General features: G+C 45.1%; 2 protein-coding genes and 1 long non-coding RNA gene across 10 annotated transcripts in view; 2 read left to right on the plus strand and 1 right to left on the minus strand.

Moving 5' to 3' along the window:
• The window catches only part of LRRFIP1 (LRR binding FLII interacting protein 1), a 139,288-nt gene extending 138,311 nt beyond the window's left edge, over nucleotides 1–977 (plus strand). For all 5 annotated transcript variants that reach the window (XM_077869405.1, XM_077869407.1, XM_077869406.1 and 2 more), the window contains one exon: nucleotides 129–977. In XM_077869405.1, the coding sequence (XP_077725531.1) occupies nucleotides 129–239 (111 nt within the window). In that variant the 3' untranslated portion in view covers nucleotides 240–977. The remainder of the gene's footprint in view (nucleotides 1–128) is intronic.
• Nucleotides 978–6,636: 5,659 nt separating this feature from the next.
• Nucleotides 6,637–10,199, minus strand: LOC144296302 (uncharacterized). The gene is made up of 2 exons (XR_013363464.1): nucleotides 9,975–10,199; nucleotides 6,637–7,842 (listed from the first exon to the last, which is right to left on the minus strand). It is a non-coding gene; the product is annotated as an uncharacterized LOC144296302 (long non-coding RNA).
• A 52-nt stretch (nucleotides 10,200–10,251) lies between these two features.
• RBM44 (RNA binding motif protein 44) overlaps nucleotides 10,252–23,174 on the plus strand; it is a 40,477-nt gene continuing 27,554 nt past the window's right edge. For 3 of the 4 annotated variants that reach the window (XM_077869411.1, XM_077869413.1, XM_077869414.1), the window contains exons 1-2: nucleotides 10,252–10,389; nucleotides 21,724–21,814. In XM_077869411.1, coding sequence (XP_077725537.1) covers nucleotides 21,742–21,814 — 73 coding nt within the window. In that variant the 5' untranslated portion in view covers nucleotides 10,252–10,389; nucleotides 21,724–21,741. Of the gene's footprint in view, nucleotides 10,390–11,129; nucleotides 11,177–21,723; nucleotides 21,815–23,174 lie in introns of those variants that run through there. The other variant, XM_077869412.1, reaches the window with a different exon arrangement.

The following is a 23,174-nucleotide window of genomic DNA, read 5'->3' on the forward strand; positions in this document are numbered from 1 at the left end:
TTCACATACTTCTAGGAGCTCAGTGGGTCCAGCTGTGACTGTCTTTTGCGGTAGGGTGGACTCTTGGCCAACCTCTGACGTTTGGAGGAAGCCAGTTCCTCAAAGCTGCCTTTCCTCTTTGTTTCCAGCTGCGCTGTGCATTGGACAAAACAGAAGAGCTCGAGGTGAGCAACGGCCACTTAGTGAAGCGTCTGGAAAAAATGAAAGCGAATCGGAGCGCGCTCTTGTCCCAGCAGTAAGCACCAGGCCTGCCCAGGAACCCGGTGGGTGGATGGAGGGCACGGTGTCGTGGGCTCGCCTCTGCTACTGTCCGGGACTGCTGCTGTGTCCCCCGCTTCCGAGAGCACCCGGTGAGCACTTGGCTCCCGTGCTCACCCGCGGCCCCGGCAGCCACCAGATGCCTCCAACCGTGGACCCCGACCCAGGCCGGGCCACCCTTCCGAACCCATGGGTCCTTTCCAAGCACACCAGGCGCCCGGGAACTCCGAGGAGCAGCCTCGCGGCGCCACCGCACGTGGCAATCAAAGTCAAGATTCAAATGGGACTTGAGTTTTCTTTTCATGTGTCTTGCTGCAAATTGAGGGGAAATGTTACAGTGTTGGGACTTCTTTGGGGGCAGGATCTACAGTTTGAGCAACGTTGGTAGTTTCTCTTAGTCTACGCTTTTCATACACAAAACACTGTGGAACCACAAGCCATTACCAAGCAAAACTCTTTCGCTAGAAACAAGGGGATGGTCTGGAAGTAAAAGTGACCTTAAGAAGACTCTTTACAGGCAACAAATGAAGCTTTTCTAAGGGATTTTTGCATCAGTTCAACCCTAAGAACACTTTTTTCCAGGGTAACTAGGCAGTAGCTCCACCGACGATGACAGCTTTCCATTCGCGCTACGTAACCCTTCTATTTGGACTTGAAGTTGTGAACTCCTTTTAAAGAATGTACTATTAGAAAAATTAAAAACTTCAATGCTGAAAGACTGTAGGGATGTGGTGTTTTTTATTTTTTTATTTTTTTGCACTGAAAAAGAAGATTTTTATTCCATATTCATTGTTCTATACGTTTGGGATCATCTCTTTCCTTTTTTGAGTATAGCGAAGCAGTTAGCTTCTCTTTCCCTGTAAAAAAAGGAGTCTATTCACAGTGAGCAAGAATAGTGCACCCCCAAGGGTCAGCACTCTTAGAATATCAAGTAAACCAAGGAAGTTACAGATTAAAGTCAACTACGTTATCTTCAGGGCAAAGTAGAGAAAGTTTGGCTACCTGCTGATGTTTTAATTACTCTTTGGGGTGTTGTCCTTCAAGCCAGCTTGGTTAAGCAGGCCAGCTTTTCAGGATATCAGCCAGACAGCGTCCCCCGAAACTATACCTTGTGTTGATACCTTGTGTTGATATATTCTCCCAACTCATGTAGGGGACATGAGTTGGGAGAATAGTTGAGACAACACTCCCAGCATAGTGCTAGAGGTCACGAGGGTCCGTCCCCCAGCACTGTCTGGGCCCGGGATAGATACACAAGGCGACACTTCATCAGGCACAAGAGGAATTCACAACTCCTTGTGCCAAGGATGGTTGGCGGTTCACATCTCTGTCCTGAGCACTCCATAGATAAGATCGTCCAATCCCCGCCCACGCGTTGGTGCCCACAGGCCTGCTGTAGCTGCTGCATGTTCAACACCAGTGTTTTTATCCAGAACCCTACTCTTGCATTGATCCCATGGAAGCGCCAACTCTCCACAGCAACGTGGTTTTTATGTTTACCTAGGATTTGCCAAAACGCATCGGTTTCAAAAGACTTCCAAGCTTGAAACCCTACCTCATGAGCGTTAAGCATTCCACGTTCTTTCAGGAATGCAAGGTATCAGGGTCCGGTCCAAAAACGGGAACTGCCAGTAATTTGAGCAGGGAAAATGTAATACAGAGAATGATCAGCCCACAGGGAATGGGCTACAGAGGAAGGATGGAAGAGAACTCTAAAGAATGCCCTGGGGCTGAGGGAGAACACCAGAGAGGACAAATTGGGACAGAGACCTCAGTAGAGGGCTTGGGGGCCGCTGCCCACAATGGGACAGAGAAGTCAGAGGGTGCCAGGGACCGACGCCAGAAGGCAGGAAACCAGGGGCCAGGACTGGGGAGGGCGGGCCCCCCTGGTGGCCCACATTCACACCACAGGTGCCACATGAACAAGAAGGAAGGAACCAGGACGGGGAGCCCGGGTTCCCTGCAGGGTCCGTCCGGCACCGTCCTCTGACCGTAGCAGGCCAGCCAGCAAAGAGGAAATGTTTCCTTCCTTGTCGTATCCTTAAGATTTCTTCCACAGCATCTTAATACAAATGTGTTTAAAAAAAAAAAAAAAAAAAGTGTTTAACCGGTGAAACATCCATATATGGAGATCACAGATAACACTAATAACAGCAAGCAAATACGTATAGCGTGTAGACATGCCCAGCAGTTAGATACCTATTTTCCCTCACTCGATTTTCACAAAAGGTCTGTGAGATTACACGACGAGGAGCCTGGAGCCCAAGGAGTTAACTGGCTGGAGGTCTCACCACTGGTAAGAGGAGGACTGCTTGTCTCACAAGTCCTGGGAGGGTGGCTTTTCCCAAATCGGCTCTAGAGAAGTCAAACCTTTGCTGTCTACCTTTCCCACCAATCTTTGCAGAAACAGCAAAGCCATTTTTTAAAAAAAGATTTTATTTATTTGACAGAGAGAGAGAGAGAGACTGTAAGCAGGGAGAGCGGCTGAGCAGGGAGCCTGAGGTAGGGCTAGAGCCCAAGAACCCTGGGATCATGACCTGAGCCAAAGGCAGACGCTTAACCTACTGAGCCACCCAGGTGCCCCAGCAAATCCACTTTATACACACTTCCTAATCCAGAGGAAGATAGAATATGATTTTTTAATTTATTTCATAGAATACAACTTTTCATCAGATACTGCTATAGGCAATTTGTATTTTTTAAAAAGATTTTATTTATTCATGAGAGACACAGAGAGAGAGGCAGACACAGGCAGAGGGAGAAGCAGGCTCCCTGCGGGGATCCTGATGCAGGACTCGATCCTAGGACCCCGGGCTCACGCCCTGAGCTGAAGGCAGACGCTCAACTGCTGAGCCACCCAGGTGTCCCTGCTATAGGGAATTTGTTGCCAGCTTTTCTCATCCTTGAATTTCTCAACCACATATTACTGACACCTTGGGCAGGATCATTCTTGGTTGCTGGGTGGCTGTCCTGTGCATCAGAGGATGTTGAGCAGCATCCCTATCCTTTACCCACTAGATGCAAGTAGGCCCCACCCCCAGTCGTGACAAACAAGAATATTTCACTTTACCAAATATCTGCTAGAGGGGGTGCTGCTTTTGCCTTAAGAACCACTGCTTTGGCCTGAATTTGATAATTGGGAGAAGAAGATAGGTGGTTAAAAACCTGAACCAGGATGCCTATTGTATGTTTCCTACAAATTGTTTTCATTTTTAGAAACAAAATGGCATTTGGGACATTTAGGACCTACCTAGAGAAACCCATTAAAAAGACATTATAAATGGACAGTCTACATGGATGATGCAAATTACAGTTCAGAACTGCCGTGAGGTTTTATTTTCCATTGTTCATTTTTGACATCCCATTCTGATCGCCTGAAATGTAAACTAAAGATTTGAAACATACTGTTGATATTGTTGAAAATTTACATCATTCTTTAGCTACTGTGGATTTCTGCTTTGCACAGCGCTGAGCTCGGGGGGTGAGGGATCACCAGACAAATGCCCACCTTAAGGAGGTGGTAGCCCTGAGGAAGAGAAGGTCCTAAGGATGAACCCCCCACACACACACATAACCACAGAAGCGTGGAATGGGGCGGGGGTGGTAGGTGGGGAAGTGCCAGGTGGAGACGGCCATATTCGAATTTTGGAACTGGACCATAAGCATCTGGTGTGTTTCTACAAATGGCCTGGCCAGATGTGGCACACGTGTGCACATGCCTGTCTGTTGATGTGCCTGGTTCCCTGCACCTGCAGCCTGACCCTCACCTGGGTGTGGAGATACCTGGGGAGTTAGAGGACCCCGGCTCAGTGGTGGAGGACTCTGCCTTATGCCCAAGAGCTACCAGGACTGGGTTTCTACTGGGCTCCCAGTCTCTCAAGAACTAGGCAGCTGTCCCAAGTCTTAGCCCCACACATGCCACCATACTGCCTTCCCACTGCTGAGGTGACCTCTATGCATGGCTGGTTCCCAAAACTGCCTGCTTCTTTCCCGTCTCTACCAGAATAGCCCCCATCACCACTTGCCGGATGACTCCTACTCTGTCCCCAAGAGCACTGAATGCTAAGCAGGCTCTGCTAGTCCTGAATGGAATGGCACTGACCACGGCTGGCGGTCTCCCTTTGCAATTGCCCCTACCTTGGGTGGGCATGTGACAAGACCACAGACTTGGGGAAAGAGTCCTTGAACTAGAAATATTCAAAGATTTATATAAATGCTCCTGTAACATAATGATATATAAGAAATACATTGAGGTGGTCATTCAATTGACCAAAATGTATTTCTTACATATGTTTGGTCTTCATTCACCTTACCTGAAAGTGCTGCAGAGTCATAGGGTGAAGCAGGCATCTTATTATCAGTGAAGGTGACTTTCGGGCCCCACCCAAGGGCAGGGGCTGATTCCCAGGAGGACCAATCATGTGAGTGAGGGCTGGAACTTTCCATGCCGCCCCTGACCTCCAGGAAAAGGGGAGGGCCTGGAAGTTGAATTAGCCAAAGGCCAATTACTTAGTCAACCGTGACTATGTAACGAAGCCTCCATAAGAACCCAAGAGGAGATTTTTTTGGTCCTTTTTCCTTTTTGGAGATCTTCCACAGTTGAGGAACAAGAACGCTTCTATGTGCCACCAACCGAGGCTCCAAGCTCCACGAGGACAGAGGGTCCCTTGTTCAGGACCTCACCCTATGTATCTCTTCATCTGGCTGTTGATTCATATCTCTTATCACATCCTTCATTATGCTGGTAAATTTTAGTGTTTGCCTGAGTTCTGTGAGCCACTCTAGCCAGTTAATTGAACCTACAGAGGAGGCCATTGGAACCTCCAATCTGTAGCTGGTTGGTCAGAAGCACAGGTGACAACCTGGACTTGCAACTGGCATCTGCTGGGTGGGGTGTGGGGTGGCAGATCCCCTCACCTCTGGAATCTGATACTATCTCCAGGCAGATAGTGTCAGAATTGAGTTCACACTTGCTGGTGTCCAAAAATTGTTTGATGTTTTGTGTGGGGACCACACACACACACACACACACACACACACACACACATACATTGGCTTTGGGTTCAGAATGCTGAAAGAACCCCCTGGATCTCAAGTGGTACATGTTCTGTATTTAGATGTGGGTGCCCAACATAAGGGAGGGGGGGTTCCTTAGGTTTGCGTTACCCCTCACTGCTAGCTTTCTGGGCTCATCACCACCACCATAGGCGTGCGTGGAGTCCCCCGCCCTCTGCCACCTGAAGACGGCACCCGTCTGGCTCTCTTCTGCTTTGAACAAACTGTTGCCCCATCTGCAAGTCAGGTGTGCTGAGATATCCTGCTGCCCAAGTTTTCCCCTTATAAGTTACCCCAGGGCAAAGTCACCTTTGCTTCTTGGCTCTGGTCTGCGTGGATTTTCTCAACCTGCCTCAGCCAGCCTGGAATTTTGTAGCTCCTGAGAACAGCAGTGCCTCACCCACCAGGATTTTACTAAGTGGAGTGTAAGATCATGCGGTTTAATGTTTCCATATCAAAACATTTTAATTTTCTTTAAGAGAGAGAGAGAAAGCATGTGAGGCCAGAGCAAGTGGGGGGGTGGGAATAGAGGGAGAAGGAAAGAGAATCCCAAGCAGGCTCCACACCCAGCACAGAGCCCGATGTGGGGCTCCATTTCATGACCTTGAGATCATGACCTGAACCGATATCAAGAGTTGGACGCTTAACCAACTGAGCCACCCAGGCGCCCCCAATTTACAATCTTAAAAATCTAGTTCTAATTTGTTTTTTATTTATTTATTTTTATTGGTGTTCAATTTGCCAACATATAGAATAACACCCAGTGCTCATCCCTTCAAGTGCCCCCCTCAGTGCCCATCACCCAGTCACCCCCACCTCCCGCTCACCACCCTTTCTACCACCCCTTGTTCGTCTCCCAGAGTTAGAAGTCTCTCATGTTCTGTCTCCCTTTCTGATATTTCGCACCCATTTTTTCACCTTTCCCCTTTATTCCCTTTCACTATTTTTTATATTTCCCCAAATGAATGAGACCATATAATGTTTGTCCTCCGATTGTCTAGTTATAATTTGGTAAAGGAACAAAACAATCGTTGCTCCGTCCTCCCATGAACCATTTGGGCAGTCTGTGGGGTAATAAAAAAATGATGCCCGGCTTCTGTGTACCTAATATAAAACAAAAGGTCAGATCCAGGAAAAGAATTTCCCAAGATTTAGCATAGTTAAGATTTAGTAAAGTAAAACAGGAGAATGCAACCAGAAATACATTAATGCGAAAACAAAATACAGGGGAAAGTCTGATTTTGATCTGCTAAAGCTGCAGCCTCTCATCTCAGAAAAGGTAGCTGCCGCAGCACAAATGACTCAAAAAGCTGAATCAATAAATAATTGCCCAAACAAGCTTTTATTTCCTAGGAATCTGTGTATCAACACTCAGCAGTTAGATTTAGATAATATCATGGGGGACTCTCATTCATAACAGTGGAAAAATGCCCTCCAAAACAACAGTAATAACCCTAAAAAACCTAAGAACCTATACATCTCAGTAGGAGATATACAACATAAAAATCTATAGAGATGTAAGAATAAATATTGTAAAGGTACACTTTCTCCCAAATTTATAGATTTAATACATTTCTTATGAAAATGACTTTGAGTTTTTTGGGGCATAAATCTCACAGTTATTCTAATAGTCATCTGGAAGTTTAAAAAAAAATACCAGTAGCCTAGATCATTTTGATAAAAGACCCATGAGGGCAGCGAGTAGCCTCGGCCAGGTGCCCTGGATATTACAAAGGTACAAGGACAGACAGGTCCCTGGGAGGGGACAGCCAGCCTAGCTCAGGGTGCCGGCGGCATTTCCGGAAGATTCCCAGGATGTGGTCCCCGTGGAGTGCAGCTGCTCTTCTGCACGACGGTCTGTTCCACACATTCTAGTCCGCAATGTTCTTTGAGAGAAACTGTCAAGCTTTATACCCCTCGACCTGCATGATGCACAGCAGGACCTCAGGTGTCTGTGGAATCACGTGTCTAACATCTCCTGCCAGGACAGGTGAATACGCAGAAGGGCACTGAAGTTGTCAAGAGGAAGTCTCAATCGTATCTCTCTTGATGCAGCGCCCCCAAAACATCCAAAGTGAGGTTTTTGGGAGATTACAGAAGATTTTCGTTTTCCTCTACATTTTTCTGCATTGTCTATATTAAACACATGTTAATTTTCACAATTTTAAGATATTTGAAAATTATAAGGAACAAATTACATGTAAAAAAAATCAAATTGTAAGAAGCAAATAAAAGCTGTTGTGTCAATGCCATTATTCAGAACGCGGAATGGGGCAAAAAAAAAATCATGGCTATAAACCACAAAGAGATGGACAGATTTCATAAAAATGTACAACTTCACATCAGAAGTTTAAGCCCCGAGTCAATCATGGGAGTCCAGACTCGGTGGAGCTGCCAGGGGAAGAAGGCGGTGGGGCAGCCTACTGCCCTCGGGCTCCCGGATCAGGACAAAGAGAAGCCAGGACCCCACGGCCCCAGCGCTGGTGGGGGATGCCCAGATGTGTCGGAAAACGCAGCTTTTAATGCAACCTGAAACGATGTTAAATTGAGAAATTTAGGGGTGCCTGGCCCGTTCGGTTGGTAGAACATGCAACTCTGCAACTCAGGGTTGTAAATCCAAGCCCATGTTGGGTACAGATCACTTAAAAATAAAACCTTTAAGAAAAAAAAGTCTTTAAAAACAACCAAAAACTTAAGATATAAGGATTAAGCAAAAACTCAAATGCCAAAAAAAAAAAAAAAAAATTCAGGATGGATGAAAAAGATAATGCCCATTTGAAAGACAGGCTCCTTATAGAGCCACCGAGAACTGGGGCAGAAGGAAAACCTAGGAATACTGATTTGGATACTCGGTTCATCTTGGATTTCCTTAAAGGAAATTAAAATGTTATCTGTCTTGACTACTGGGTTTTGGGTGGTTTCTTAAAGGTGGCCCCCACCTGGGTAGGTGCTCCGGTGGACTGCCTGGGGCAGGCATCGTGAAGGACACCTGTCGGCGAGGGTCACCTGTCCGGGAGGGACACCTGTCAGGGAGGGGGGACACCTGTCGGGGAGGCACACCTGTCGGCGAGGGTCACCTGTCAGGGAGGCGCACCTGTCAGGGACGGTCACCTGTCGGGGAGGCGGACACCTGTCAGGGAGGCGCACCTGTCGGGGAGGGACACCTGTCGGGGAGGGTCACCTGTCGGGGAGGTGGACACCTGTCGGGGAGGCGCACCTGTCGGGGACAGTCACCTGTCGGGGAGGCGAACACCTGTCAGGGAGGCGCACCTGTCGGGGAGGGACACCTGTCGGGGAGGGTCACCTGTCGGGGAGGTGGACACCTGTCGGGGAGGCGCACCTGTCGGGGACGGTCACCTGTCGGGGAGGCGGACACCTGTCAGGGAGGCGCACCTGTCGGGGAGGGTCACCTGTCGAGGAGGGTCACCTGTCGGGGAGGCGGACACCTGTCGGGGAGGTGCACCTGTCACGGAGGGACACCTGTCGGGGAGGCGTACCTGTCGGGGAGGGTCACCTGTTGGCAAGGGTCACCTGTCAGGGAGGGGGGGACACCTGTCGGTGAGGCGGACACCTGTCGGGGAGGGAGACCTGTCGGGGAGGGCCACCTGTCAGGGAGGGCTACCTGTCGGGTAGGGACACCTGCTGGGGAGGGGCACCTGTCGGGGAGGCAGACACCTATCGGGGAGGGGCACCTGTCAGGGAGGTGGACACCTGTCGGGGAGGCGCACCTGTCGGGGAGGCAGACACCTGTCGGGGAGGGTCACCTGTTGGGGAGGGTCACCTGTCGGGGAGGCGGACACCTGTCGGGGAGGCACACCTGTCAGGGAGGGACACCTGTCGGGGAGGGAGACCTGTCGGGGAGGGCCACCTGTCAGGGAGGGCTACCTGTCGGGTAGGGACACCTGCTGGGGAGGGGCACCTGTCGGGGAGGGTCACCTGTTGGGGAGGGTCACCTGTCGCGGAGGCGGACACCTGTCGGGGAGGCGCACCTGTCAGGGAGGGACACCTGTCGGGGAGGCGTACCTGTCGGGGAGGGTCACCTGTTGGCAAGGGTCACCTGTCAGGGAGGGGGGGACACCTGTCGGCGAGGCGGACACCTGTCGGGGAGGGAGACCTGTCGGGGAGGGCCACCTGTCAGGGAGGGCTACCTGTCGGGTAGGGACACCTGCTGGGGAGGGGCACCTGTCGGGGAGGCAGACACCTGTTGGGGAGGCGCACCTGTCAGGGAGGCGGACACCTGTCGGGGAGGCGCACCTGTCGGGGAGGCAGACACCTGTCGGGGAGGCGCACCTGTCGGGGAGGGCCACCTGTCAGGGAGGGCTACCTGTCGGGTAGGGACACCTGCTGGGGAGGGGCACCTGTCGGGGAGGCAGACACCTGCTGGGGAGGGGCACCTGTCGGGGAGGCAGGCACCTGTCGGGGAGGGGCACCTGTTGGGGAGGCGCACCTGTCAGGGAGGCAGACACCTGTCGGGGAGGCGCACCTGTCGGGGAGGCGGACACCTGTCGGGGAGGCGGACACCTGTCGGGGAGGGTCACCTGTCGGGGAGGGGCACCTGTTGGGGAGGCGCACCTGTCGGGGAGGCGGACACCTGTCGGGGAGGCGCACCTGTCGGGGAGGCGGACACCTGTCGGGGAGGGTCACCTGTCGGGGAGGCGCACCTGTCGGGGAGGGTCACCTGTCGGGGAGGCAGACACCTGTTGGGGAGGGCTGTCCCGCCACCGCGGCCCACACCACGGGCCAGCTGGGCCTGGGCCTGCAGCTCTCGGGTCCTGCGGCCTCGCAGCCCCGCCCCGTGCAGACCAGGGCCTCGGCTGCCCCAGGAGAGGGCCCCAGCCTGGAGGTCGTCTCCCGCCGCCTCGGCGCCTCGCCAGCCCGCCACCGCCCTCCCGCGTTCGCGCCCTCGCGCGGCCAATCAGGGCACCGCCCTGCCGGCGCCGACCAATGGGAGCGCCCCCCGGGAGGTGGGCGGGCCTCCGGCGTCCGTTACCCGACGTGCCCCGCGGCCACACGCGGAGCGCGCCGGGTCCTGAGGCGGCGGCTGAGGCCCGTGGCGGCGGCGGCTCCGAGGTGCAGGTGCGAGGGGCGGGCCCGCGGGGGGCGGCTGGGGGGCGGCTGGGGGGCGGGGGCCGCCGCGGGGGGCCCGGGGGCGGGGGCCGGGCGGGGTGGCCCGGCGTTCGATCCCGGTCGGGGCCCTGCCTCGCCGCACCCGAGAGCGGCCGTGCGGGGGGGGGGGGGGGGGGGAGGGGCGGTTACGTCCCGGGGGAGGGGCACGTGCCCCCGCATGCTCCACGCGCGGCCACGGCCGCAGGGACCGACCGCCGACCCCGACTCCCACGAAATGCCGGGCAGCGGCCAGGCCTGCAGGGGCTCCCCTGCAGCAGGGGGTCCAGGTGGGAGCTCCTGGGGGCTGGGGGCTGGGGGCAGCGACAGCGCATGCACGGGCCGTGCCTCCCGCAGCACAGGGTGCCTCCTGCAGCACGGGGTGCCTCCTGCAGCACGGGGTGCGTGCCTCCTGCAAGGGTGCCTCCAGCACGGGGTGCCTCCTGCAGCACGGGTGCCTCCTGCAGCACGCAGTGCCTCCCGCAACACGGGGTGCCTCCTGCAGGGGTGCCTCCCGCAGCACGGGTGCCTCCTGCAGGGGTGCCTGCAGCACGGGGTGCCCCGGGGTTGCAGGGGTTCAGACCCTTCCTTGGGTGTCTAGTAAGAGGTCCTGCAGGGTCTTTAATCTTCATCCAAAAACACTTGCAGTCTGCGGCTGACCAGGCTGAAGGGATCAGATCTGCATTCTGGAAAGATGATTCCTGCCTGCTGAGAGGTCATCGCTGCGACCCCCGTGAGAGGCAGCGGTCCTTGGGCCAGGGTGGGTCCGATGTAAAACTCACAGGCCTGGTGGGGACGAAGGAGGTGCCAAGGAAGGGGCCTGTGATTTCTGGCGTGGTTCTGGGATTAAGAACACAAGAGAGAATCGTTAGGTAAATGAGAACCGAGAGAGCAGGATAGAAATGGGCATATGCCTGGGAGTGGTGTTGCTGGGGCACGAGGTCATTCTGTAGTTGACCTGCTGGGGAACTGCCCGCTTGTTTGCCAAACTGGACATTGTTTTTACATTCTCAGCAGCAGTGTGTGAGGGTTCAGGTTTCTCCGTGCCTTTACCAACACTAATTTTCTGTGTGTGCTTTTTTTTTTTTTTTTTTTTTTAATAACCATCCTAGTGGATCTAAAGTAGTATCTCATTGTGGATTTGAATTGCCCTTCCCTAGTGATTACTGATAAATTGAGAATATTTTCATGTGTTTATTAGCCTTTTCTATATCTTTGGAGAAATGTTTGTTCACATATTTTGCTTATTTTTTTAAAGATTTATTTATTTATTATTTATTTATTTATTTATTTATTTATTTATTTATGATAGACACACAGAGAGAGAGGGGGAGAGAGAGAGAGAGAGAGAGAGGCAGAGACACAGGAGGAGTGAGAAGCAGGCTCCAAGCCAGGAGCCTGACGTGGGACTCGATCCCGGGACTCCAGGATTGTGCCCTGGGCCAAAAGCAGGCGCTAAACCGCCGAGCCGCCCAGGGATCCCTTCTTTTGCTGATTTTAAAAATTGGGTTGTCTTTTTGTTGCTGAATTGTAAGAGTACTTTGTATATTCCAGATAGTTGAATCTCATTAGATGTGTGATTTGCAGGTGTTCTATTTTTTAACTAAAATTTTTCTTTTTGTCAAAGTTTTTGATGTTGGGTATCTGTTCATTTTTAAGAATGAAGTTAGTAACACATTGAATGCAGATTTGAATGCAGGATCAGACCTGAATGAGAATCCAGCTTGTTACAGCAGATTTTTTTAAAGATTTTATTTTTTTATTCATGCATAACACAGAGAGGCAGAGACACAGGCAGAGAGAGAAGTAGGTCCCATGCAGGGAGCCCGATGCGGGACTCGATCCCAGGACTCCAGGATCATGCCCTGAGCCAAAGGCAGATGCATCACTGAGCCACCCAGGCATCCCAACTACAACAGATATTAAAGAGATTTGCACAATGTTAATAATGCTCATTTCACCAGATTTGTGAAAACACACATTTTTACATTTAAAATGTTACTTATGTTAAGTAATGGGTTTGTTAGTGTTATGGGTAAATATTTAAAATCTTTCTATTTTAACTCTAATGTGATAAGTATTATTAGATATTGACCACTTAAATACCCCTTTGGGTTCCCAATACTTTTTAAGAACATGAAGACTTCCTGGGTCCAAAAAATATGAAGCCACTGATCTATTCGAATGTCAGTTATTTTGATAAGTTAGCTTTCTTTTCATCTTACTCTTTATTTTAAATGTTTACCTGGAATTCCTAGAGTAAGATCTTTACTGACTTAAATATAATCCCTTAAGCCAGGAGTTACTAGGAATTTTTAGATGTAGTATAAAAGTCCATAAATCCTTTATGTGTGTATGTTATGTGTGTGTATGGGTATGTTTTCAGGGAAGTGAGTGTGTGACTTTTATCAAATCTTTGGAAACTCCGTAACTGCAAAGATTAACAGCCACTAGCCAGATTTAGGGAAGTATAAATAATGAAAGACTATTAAGCTTTTGGTATTAGGCCAAATTTTTTCTGTTATTAAAATTAATTTTTTAAAGATTTTATTTATTCGTGAGAGACACAGAGAGGCAGAGACATAGGCAGAGGGAGAAGCAGGCTCCATGCAGGGAGCCTGATGCAGTACTCAATTCCAGGACCCCAGGATCACAACCTAAGCCAAAGGCAGACCCTCAACCACTGAGCCACTGAGATGCCCCAGTTAAAAAGAATTTCTGAAACGTTAAATTGGAGATTGAATACTTCTAGTCCAGATTATTCCTAAGCTTCACAACTGTGTATCAATCAATTTCAATTTGTACATGTTATAGGTACTTTGAGCTTTTATGTATAAGATGAACTCATCATCTCCATTTCCTCCCACCCAAAAGCAAAATAATATATGTATTCTTTCTCCTTGATTCCTAGTTCAGAGAATATACTATCAATGATAATGAGTTCACTTTTCTACGTACTAAGTCTAGTTGTCTTGTCTTCTCTTTTTATCCATCTTTTACCTGAGCCATCCCATATTTGTTCTTTTAACTTGAGATGCTCTATCCCCTTTGAGATGCTCTTTCTTAGTGGCTGGCCCCTATGTGCCCTTCATGATTTAGCTTATATGTCACTTTCTTTATAAGGTTTCCCTGACCTTTATCAATGCAACCATGCTATATTATTGCCTACTTAATTATCTTTGAAATTCAATGTAAATATAGGTTATATTTCTCTTACTCAGCTAGAATATTAGTTTTTAATTGCTTTTTAAATACATCTCTCAAATACATACATACATCTCTCAGTTTTAAAAACTAATGCATTTGTGTATGTGTGACATTATATTCTTTATATCAAAATCAATACTAAGTTGATTTAATAATCAATATAACAGTAAACTCTTGCTCATCTTTCAGATCTCAATTTAAATGACAATTCCTCAGGAAGGCTTTCGCTAAGCTTTAGTCCAGGATTGGTCTTTTGTTTTTAAGATTTATTTATTTATTTATTTGAGAGAGAGAGAGAGAAGGGGGATGGGCAGAGAGAGAATCTCAGGCAGACTCCCCAATGAACATGGAGCTCAACTTACAGCTCAGTTCCATGACCCATGAGATCACGACCTGATACCCAACTGACTGAGCCACCCAGGCGCCCCAGGGTAGGTCTTTTTTGTATCACCCATAGCGATTTATGTTTTCCCAAATCTCTAGATTGTAGAAGTTTCTTAGAATATTATTTCTAGGCCCCAAATTAGGCTGTGGAGTCTTTTTCTTTTAAGATTTATTTATTTATGGGGTGCCTGGGTGGCTCAGTTGGTTAAGTGTCTGCCTTTGGCTCAGGTCATGATCCCAGTGTCCTGGGATTGAGCCCTGCATGGGGCTCCCTGCTCAGTGGGGAGTCTGCTCCTTCTCTCCATCACCCCACCCCACCTGCTCTAGAGTGGGGGAGAGAGCAGAGGGTGAAGGAGAGAACTTCAAGCAGATTCTGCACTAAGCAGGGAGCTCGATACAGGGCTCCATCTCATGACCCTGGCATTGTGACCTGACCAAAATCAAGAGTTGGATGCTTAACAGACTGAGCCACCCAGGTGCCCTGGAATCTGTATTTTAAGTGATTCTTGTATCAGACAAGTTTGAGAAAGACTCTTGTGCTCCCTCTGTAGTCTCCTGACCCACTTCTGGAAATCACTTCTTGTAATGTGTCTCTCATATTTTATAACAGCAGAGACTGGTCACCTCTATACCCTCAACACTAGCATATGACTTATATTTTAAAGAATGATTCTCTAGAGAAGGGTATACATTTCTGAAACTGGAATGTAATTTCTTGATAATAGGGTAGGTATATGTTTAACATCATTAGAAACTTACAGTTTTTCAAAAATGGTTTTAATAACTTGCACTTCCTCTAGCAATGTTGTTATAAATTCTTGTTTGTCCACATCCTCACCAACACTTGCTGTTATTAGTCTTTTTTTTTACATTCTAATGAATGTGAAGTGATATGTTGGTGAGTTAAATTGCATTTCCCTGATGACTAATGATGTTGAACACTTTCTCATATGCTTAAGAGCAATCCATATGCCTTGTGTTATATGTGTGTGAAGTAATATCCAAGTATTTTATCGCTTTTTTATTATCTTTTTCTAAATATATATTTGAGTGCATTCTTTATATAATTGGGGTAAGAGTCCTCTGTTGGATATATAAATTGTGGATATTTTCTCCCAGTCTTTGGCTTGTCTTTTCACTTATTTAGTGGTGTCTTTTGATGAGGAGAAGTTTTAAATTTTTGTAGAAGCTCAAATTAACAACTTTTTAATTAATGCCTTTCATATTCTACCTAAGAAATCTTTGCCTCCCTCAAAGTCATAAATATACTGTACATTTTCTTAAGAAAATGTACAGTTGATTTTTACTTTCAGAAATGTGATCTATCTCACTTCTGTTGTCATATATGATGTAAAGTGAAGGGTCCAGGCACTTTTTCTTTATTTCAGAAATCTAACTATGTTGACACCATTATTTTAATTTAAATTTAATTGGCTAGCATATAGTGTATTCTTAGTTTTAGAGGTAGAGTTAAGTGATTCATCAATCTTGTATAATAACTCAATACTCATCACATCAAATGACCATTTATTGAATATGCCTTCGACCTTCCTTTCCACATTGAACTGAATTAGTGCCTTTCTCAAAAATCAAGCTACTCTCTGGGCTCTTATAATTTGTTCCTTAATCTTTTAGCCTAAATACTACACTGCAAATATTGTGGCCTTATAATTAATAAGTCTTGAAATATATGTCATTTAATTTTCTCCTAAATTATTTGGCTTTTCTAGGTTCATTACATTTCCATATAAGTTTATGATCAACTTGTCAACTTCTATAAAAAAAAAATCCTTCTGCAATTTTGATTGAGATTGTGTTCAATCTGTAGCTCAATTTGTAGAGAACAGATCTTAACAGTATTGAGTCTCTTGATCCGTGAACATGGTATATTTCTCCTTTTATTTAGTTCTGCCTTAATTTCCTTCAGCAGTATTTTGTAGTTTTCAACATAAAACTCCTATACATGAAACTTTCATTACATTTAAACACCAAGTTTGTAATGTTTTTGATGTTTTTGTAAATGATACTTACTTAAATTTTTTATTTTCCTGATGTTTGTTACTAGAATACAGAAATGCACTTGACCTTGTATTTTTCAACCTTGTTAAGTTTACTTATTAGTTGTAGTAGTTTCTTTTTTTCTCTGTGCATTATCATATGATCTGTGAATAAAGACACTTTTATTTTTTTCCTCCAATCTGTATGCCTTTTATGTTTTGTACTAAGACCTCTATACATGAAATAAACAGTAAGAGAACAAATGTCTTGTTTTTGACAGAAATTATTCAATTTTTCACTATCAAATATGTTAGCCATACAGTTTTTTGATAGATAGATAGTTAGTTAGTTAGTTAGTTTGTTTGTGGTTTTTGTAGATACCCATTATTAGATTGAGGAAATTCCATACTGTTTTTTGTTTGCTGAGAGTGTTTACCATGAATAGGTTCTGAGTTTTAACAAATGTTATAAAATTCTTTTTCTGCATCTCTTGGGATAATAGTGTGATTTTTTTCTTCTTTACTCTCTTACTGTGGTCAGTAACCAACTAGTTTTATATGTTGCCAGATTTACCTTGCAAAAATTTATTTTAGGATATGTGAGTGTATGTGCATGAAAGCTGTTGGTCTTTTAATTTTTATCTTGCAATGGCTTCAGATTTTGGTATCAAGATTATGGTGGATCTATAAAACATATTGGGAAGTCCTCCCTCTTCTCACCTTTCTAAAGAACTTTGGTTAAGGGATCCCTGGGTGGCGCAGGGGTTTGGCGCCTGCCTTTGGCCCAGGGCGCGATCCTGGAGACCCGGGATCGAATCCCACGTCAGGCTTCCGGTGCATGGAGCCTGCTTCTCCCTCTGTGTCTCTGCCTCTCTCTCTTTCTCTCTCTGTGACTACCATAAATAAATAAACATTTAAAAAAAAACTGAATTCTGCCTTTATTTCTACCTTAGGTGGTGGATAGAATTCGTTAGTAAAATCATCTGCATCTGGAATTTTCTTTGAGGGAAAATTTTTAATTACGGGTTTAATTTTCTTAAAGAGATATGGGACTATCTAGATTATTTCTAGGGAAAATTTTTAATTACGGGTTTAATTTTCTTAAAGAGATATGGGACTATCTAGATTGTTTATTTCTTCTTGAATCCATTTTGGAAAGTTGTGGTTTTTAAGAAATTGTGCCTGACTTGTAGAATTTATCAGATAATGTTGTTTATTATGTTCTCTATTACTTTAATGTCTGTAAATTCTGTAGAAATATTCCTCTTATCATGCATGATATTGGCAATTGTGTTTGCTCTTTTTTCTTAAATGTTCTGTGAAGTGTTTACAAAGTTTGTTAATCTTCAAAAATCTGAAAGTATTCATTGTTATCTATTCATTTACTTTTGTTTCATTTACCTCTACTTATTTCCATCCCACTTCGGGCTTAATTTGTTTTAATTTTTCTAGTTTCTTAAGACAAATCATTGATTTTAAATCTTTTTTCCTTTCTGGTATAAGCTCTTAAAGCTATACATTTCTCTCTAAGCACTACAGATTTTGATATGTTGTATTTTCATAGTCAGTTGGTTCAAAATATTTTCTGATTTCCATTGTGAGATTTTTTTTTACACATGAATTATTTACAAGTGTTTTGTTTAATTTCTGTGGGGCGTCTGAGAGGCTCAGTCAGTTAAGTGTCTGACTCTTGATTTTGACACAGGTCATGTTCTCAGGGTTGTGAGATTGAGCCCTTTGTTGGGCTCTGCACTGGATGTGGAGCTGTTGGAATCCTCTCTCCCTCCCCCTCTGCCCTTCTCCCACCTCTTTCTCTGTCTGTCTCTCTTTGTGTCTATCAAAAAATGTTTGGGATGTTATACTTTTTATTATTCTTAATTTACTGTAGTCAGAAAACATACTCTCAAGCATATGAAAGAGTCTGGCCATAATGTAGTAACAGAGACTGAGTTTATCATGTTGCCATAAAACAACTTGAAAACTAGGCCATGTGTATGAAACAACTGGACAACAGGCAGCATAGGGCTGTGATTTCTGAAGGTAAGAAAACAGACAACAGGAACCCTCTGGTAGGCTCGCTGCCTACTTACCTGTACCATGTTTGCCAGATCAGTAGCGGCATACCAGCTACCATGGGGTGTGCTATCTTGCTCAGGCAATGAAACCACATTTGGTTGAGCGCTGCAGTTGGAGTCACCACCTTCTTAAACTCATGATAATCTGTCATCTCCAAGATCCATCTCTCTTCTGCACAAGTATGAGAGTTGAATGGGATGTGGGATCACAACCCTTGCATCTTCAGGGTCTTTGGTGGAGGCACTAATCTCTGCAATCCCTTCAGGGATGTGATATTTCTTTGATTTACTATTTTCTAGGTAAAGGGAATTCCAATGCCTTCCATTTGGCTTTTTCCACCATAACAGTCAGGGAACCATTGTGAGGATTCTGCTATCTGTTAAGTATGTCTTTCACAATGATGCATTCTGAAACTAGGTCCCCAGACCCTGTGGAACCACAGCAAAACAGACCCGAGCTAAAAGTGCATTCATCATCTGACCTCCATAAGTCCCTACTCTGATTGGAGGGCTGGGCCACAGTGACATTTTGGATCTACTAAAATCAGAGTCAGTTCAGAGCCAGTGGTCTGATTATTTCCTTTTCCCCAGTATACACTTAGTCTGGTAAAAGGCTAACCTTTTGGGAAAAGCTAGGAAAAAGAGATTAATAGTTTTCATTTTTAGTAGTGTATTTTAGGATCCTTCCTCAAGAGGACCCAGCCTCTCCTTCATTGAGAGGATTCTGAGTCTGTAAACTGGCACATGTCTGGAAATTGATTGAGGTTCCAGAATGCTGTTTTTATGATTCAGGTTAGAGTTTTGTTCACTTGGCTTAGAACTTTCCTGCCTATGCAGATCAAATAAAAATTTAGAAGGCTTGATAGGAATTGATATAGGATAGATCTTTGATGGCCTTTTCAATTTTTTTCTATGAGTGGTTCTCTGCAGCTTTTTCTATGAGGTTTTTTATTTAAACTATTTTCCTAGAAAATTGCCTATTGTCAAATTTTCACTTGTCAGAAGTGTATAATGTTTTTTCAAGTACTTTTTAGAAACCTCTTATTCAGATGCTTTTCTCACTGCTAACTTGTTTCAGTCCTTTCTTAATGAAATTTGTCTGATAGTTATATACTTTATTTTTTCAAAGAATAGCTTTTGGTTTTAGTTACCTCTTTTATTCTTTTCAGTTGGTCACTTCTGCGTTTGTTTTAACTAATTCTTTTTTTTTTAACTAATTCTTTTTTTGATATAAATACTTCAGATCTTTTCTAGATTCTTGACTGTTTATTAGCTCATTTAGTTAGAATTATTAACAAGCATCTAAAATTGTCTTCTTATGGTTTTAACTTTGGCCTGGTCCCATATATTTTGGAACTATGTTCCAAAATGCTCTCATGGTCATTAATTTGTTTTCAGTTGTTGAAGTTCATGCTGTTTATTAAGTAGCTAGGTCAGGGTTCAAAGCCAGACAGGATGTCTCCATGAAGTAAGCTCTCTGCCTTATTTAATAGATCCTTGAACAGCATAGGTTTGAGCTGTGTAGGTCCACTTAAATGCAGATTTTTTTTTATACAGTACTGTAAATGTATTTTCCTTGTGGAATTTATTTATTTATTTATTTATTTATTTATTTATTTATTTATTTATTATAAATGTATTTTCCTTGTGGAATTTATTTATTTAGAGAGAGAGCACGCAAGCAAGTGGGGAGAGGGGCAGAGGGAGGAGAGAGAGAATCTTAAGCAGGTTCCATATCCAGTGTGGAGCTCAACACGTGGCTCCATCTCATGACCCTGAGATCATGACCTGAGCCAAAATCAAGAGTTGGGCATTTAACTGACTTGAGCCATTCAGGTGCTCCCCCCTTATTAAATTTTTAATAAGGCTTTTTTTTTCCTCTACCTTACTTTGTTGTAAGAATACAAAATATTAAAAAAAAAAAAAACAAAATATAGGGCAGCCTGGGTGGCTTAGCGGTTTAGCGCTGCCTCCGGCCCAGGACCTAATCCTGGAGACCCGGGATCAAGTCCAACATCAGGTTCCCTGCATGGAGCCTGCTTCTCCCTCTGCCTGTGTCTTTGCCCTCCCCCCATGAATAAATAAATAACATATTTTTAGAAAAATATTAAGAATATAAAATATAATACATGTAACATACAAAATATGTGCTCATCAACTGTTTAGGTTGTTGGTAAGGCTGCCTGTCAATGGCAGGCTATTGTTCAGTTTTGAAGGAGTCAAAGTTACACATGAAGGCTCAGCACCTCTAACTCCTGTGTTGTTCAAAAGTCAACTGTAATGTCTTCTCATTGTAGCCCAGGGTGAGTGAACTTAGATGATTTGTTCAGGATCATTAATTGAAATAGTTCATTAAGAATTACAACAAAATCAATTTCTTTTCAAACTCCTCAGAAACCTTTGTAATATCTGATCACCAGAATTTCATTGACAATACCCTTAGCTTTTTAGGGACATAGACAGTAAAGATAACTAGGAGCCAGAAGGCCCAAAGTGATTTTGTGTGTTGGCTAGACATTTCTTCTGCTGGTCTCCTATGGGGTCAGGCATATATCCATTGGGGTGCCTTGATTTTCCTGTTAAGTGACCAGCTTGGACTAACTCATGAGGCAGCTGGATTCAAAGAGTCCTTGTCAGTGACTTTTTAAAAACAGCTTTATTGAGGTATGTTTTACTCCATTCAAATGTACAGTGCAACTTTAGGAACTTTATCAAGTGATGCAACCATCACACCATAAATCAGCTTTAGAACATTTTAATCCTTCTAGTAATATCCCTTAAAGTCATTTACAGTAAACACCTCTTTCCATCCCCTACTGGAGGCAATCATTATTCTACTTTCTATCTCTATAAATTTGCTTTTTCTGCACATGTCACTTAAATGGAATTGTCAATATGTGATCTCTTGTCCAACTTCTTTCATTCAGCTCCCTCGTTGAGATTACTCCATAAGATCACATACCTCAGTAGTGTGTTCCTTTTGTTGCTGAGAGATGCTCCATTGTATGGATGGGCTTTAATAGGTCTATAATTTGTTTTGAAACATTTTTGATCTAGGTTTGATATCAGTGGGTCACACTGAGCCCTTAATACTCTGCTTTTTGGATTAAGACTTTTTTTTAAAGATTTATTTATTTATGATAGACATAGAGAGAGAGAGAGAGAGAGAGAGAGAGGCAGAGACACAGGAGGAGGGAGAAGCAGGCTCCATGCCGGGAGCCCGACGTGAGAGCCGGACGTGGGACTCGATCCCGGGACTGCAGGATCGCGCCTTGGGCCAAAAGCAGGTGCTAAACCGCTGAGCCACCCAGGGATCCCCTGGATTAAGACTTTTTTTGATGGCCTAATATATTGTTTGTCCTTTAGTGTTCCTTGGAAATTTTTAAAGAATGTGCCATATCTGTTTATTTTTTATTTTTTTAATATAATAAGCCAAACCTGGGTGCCTTGTCTAATATAATCTATTACTTAGCTGTCGGTTTATGTGTTTACAAAAGTTATTCAAATGTTCTACAAGTTTTATCAGCCCTCTTATGTTAGAATCTCTGATTATAATTGCCATTTTGTCAAATTCTTGATTTTCTAATAGTTTTTTAAACGTAATACCAAGTATGATAATAGTTCGATATTTATCTCTCTTCTAGTTTGCACATCCTTGAGAGATGCAGGCTACTGCAGTGGTGGAGATAACTTCTGGTAAAGGCTCCCAATACAATGGAGAAAACATCCAGAAAGGTGAGGGGCCAGGCCAGTGGGCTTTATTCTGGATGGAGAGAGGTACTAAATGGATTTGGTACCTAGTTACTTCCCCCTCCAACATTGCTATTTTCTAAGCCTTCCTCCTAGTTAGGTGATAAGAGTCAGTGTGTTTTGAATTGGGCAAACTCACTCCAGTGATTTCTGGTGAATATGGGCAGCCTACACGGGATTTCTTGGGTAAATGGAGATGTAGGGAAGAAAAGGTGAGCGAGAAGAGCAGGTTTCTCTATTCAGCCAGGACTTTAGGAACTGGCATGTACGGTAGCCTTCAGGGTGCTAAGTGGAAGATGGGCAGGTTGGCCTCTGCTACCCAAGTTGTAGATGTTTTATCTTCACCCAAATCTGAAATTTCTTTCTCTGTGGTAATGATAGATGAGAAGACACGAACTAACAAGAGCATGGAAAGCAAGATGACTGAGTTTTCTGTGCTTATGAATATATAGGATTTTTTTAAAGATTTTATTTATTCATGAGAGACACAGAGAGAGGAGGGGGGCAGAGAGAGAGAGAGGCAGAGACACAGGCAGAGGGAGAAGCAGGCTCCATGCGGGGAGCCCGACAAGGGACTAGACCCGGGGTCTCCAGGATCAGGCCCCTGGGCTGAAGGCGGCACTAAACTGCTGAGCCACCTGGGCTGCCGTGAATATATATGATTTTAACACACACAGGATTAGAATAAAATATGGAAGAACACTTTTATAAATCTGTGGTAGAGAAGACCAGAGAGACAAAACCCGGAAGTCAGAGAAGAAAAGACTGATCCACTTGACTAATCTTTAAAAACCATGGTGTGGGGCAGCCCGGGTGGCTCAGCAGTTTAGCGCTGCCTTCAGCCCAGGGCCTGATCCTGGAGACCCAGGATTGAGTCCCACATCAGGCTCTCCGCATGGAACCTGCTTCTCCCTCTGCCTGTGTCTCTGCCTCTCTCTCTCTCTCCTCTCTGTGTATTCTCATGAATAAATAAAATCTTTAAAAAAAAAAAAAAAAAAAACATGGTGTGATAAGATTTTGGGCTCCCCGCAGGCAGCCTACTTCTCCCCCTGCCTGTGTCTCCGCCTCCTCTCTCTTTGTGTCTCTCATGAGTAAATAAATGAAATCTTTAAGAAAAAAAAAAAAAAGTTAAAAGATAAGCAGTAAACTAGGGAAAAAGTCACTAGTATTTTAAATATGAAAAACAAAGAATTAGTACCCAGAATACATAACAAACTCCTATACAAATCCCTAAGAAAAATAGTTGAATTTTAAAGTGAAGCTGGGGTAGCCCCAGTGGCTCAGCGAGCGGTTTAGCACTGTCTTCAGCCCAGGGCGTGATCCTGGAGACCAGGGATCAAGTCCC

Source organism: Canis aureus, chromosome 24 (assembly GCF_053574225.1).
Source record: "Canis aureus isolate CA01 chromosome 24, VMU_Caureus_v.1.0, whole genome shotgun sequence".
NCBI classification, from domain to species: Eukaryota; Metazoa; Chordata; class Mammalia; order Carnivora; family Canidae; genus Canis; species Canis aureus.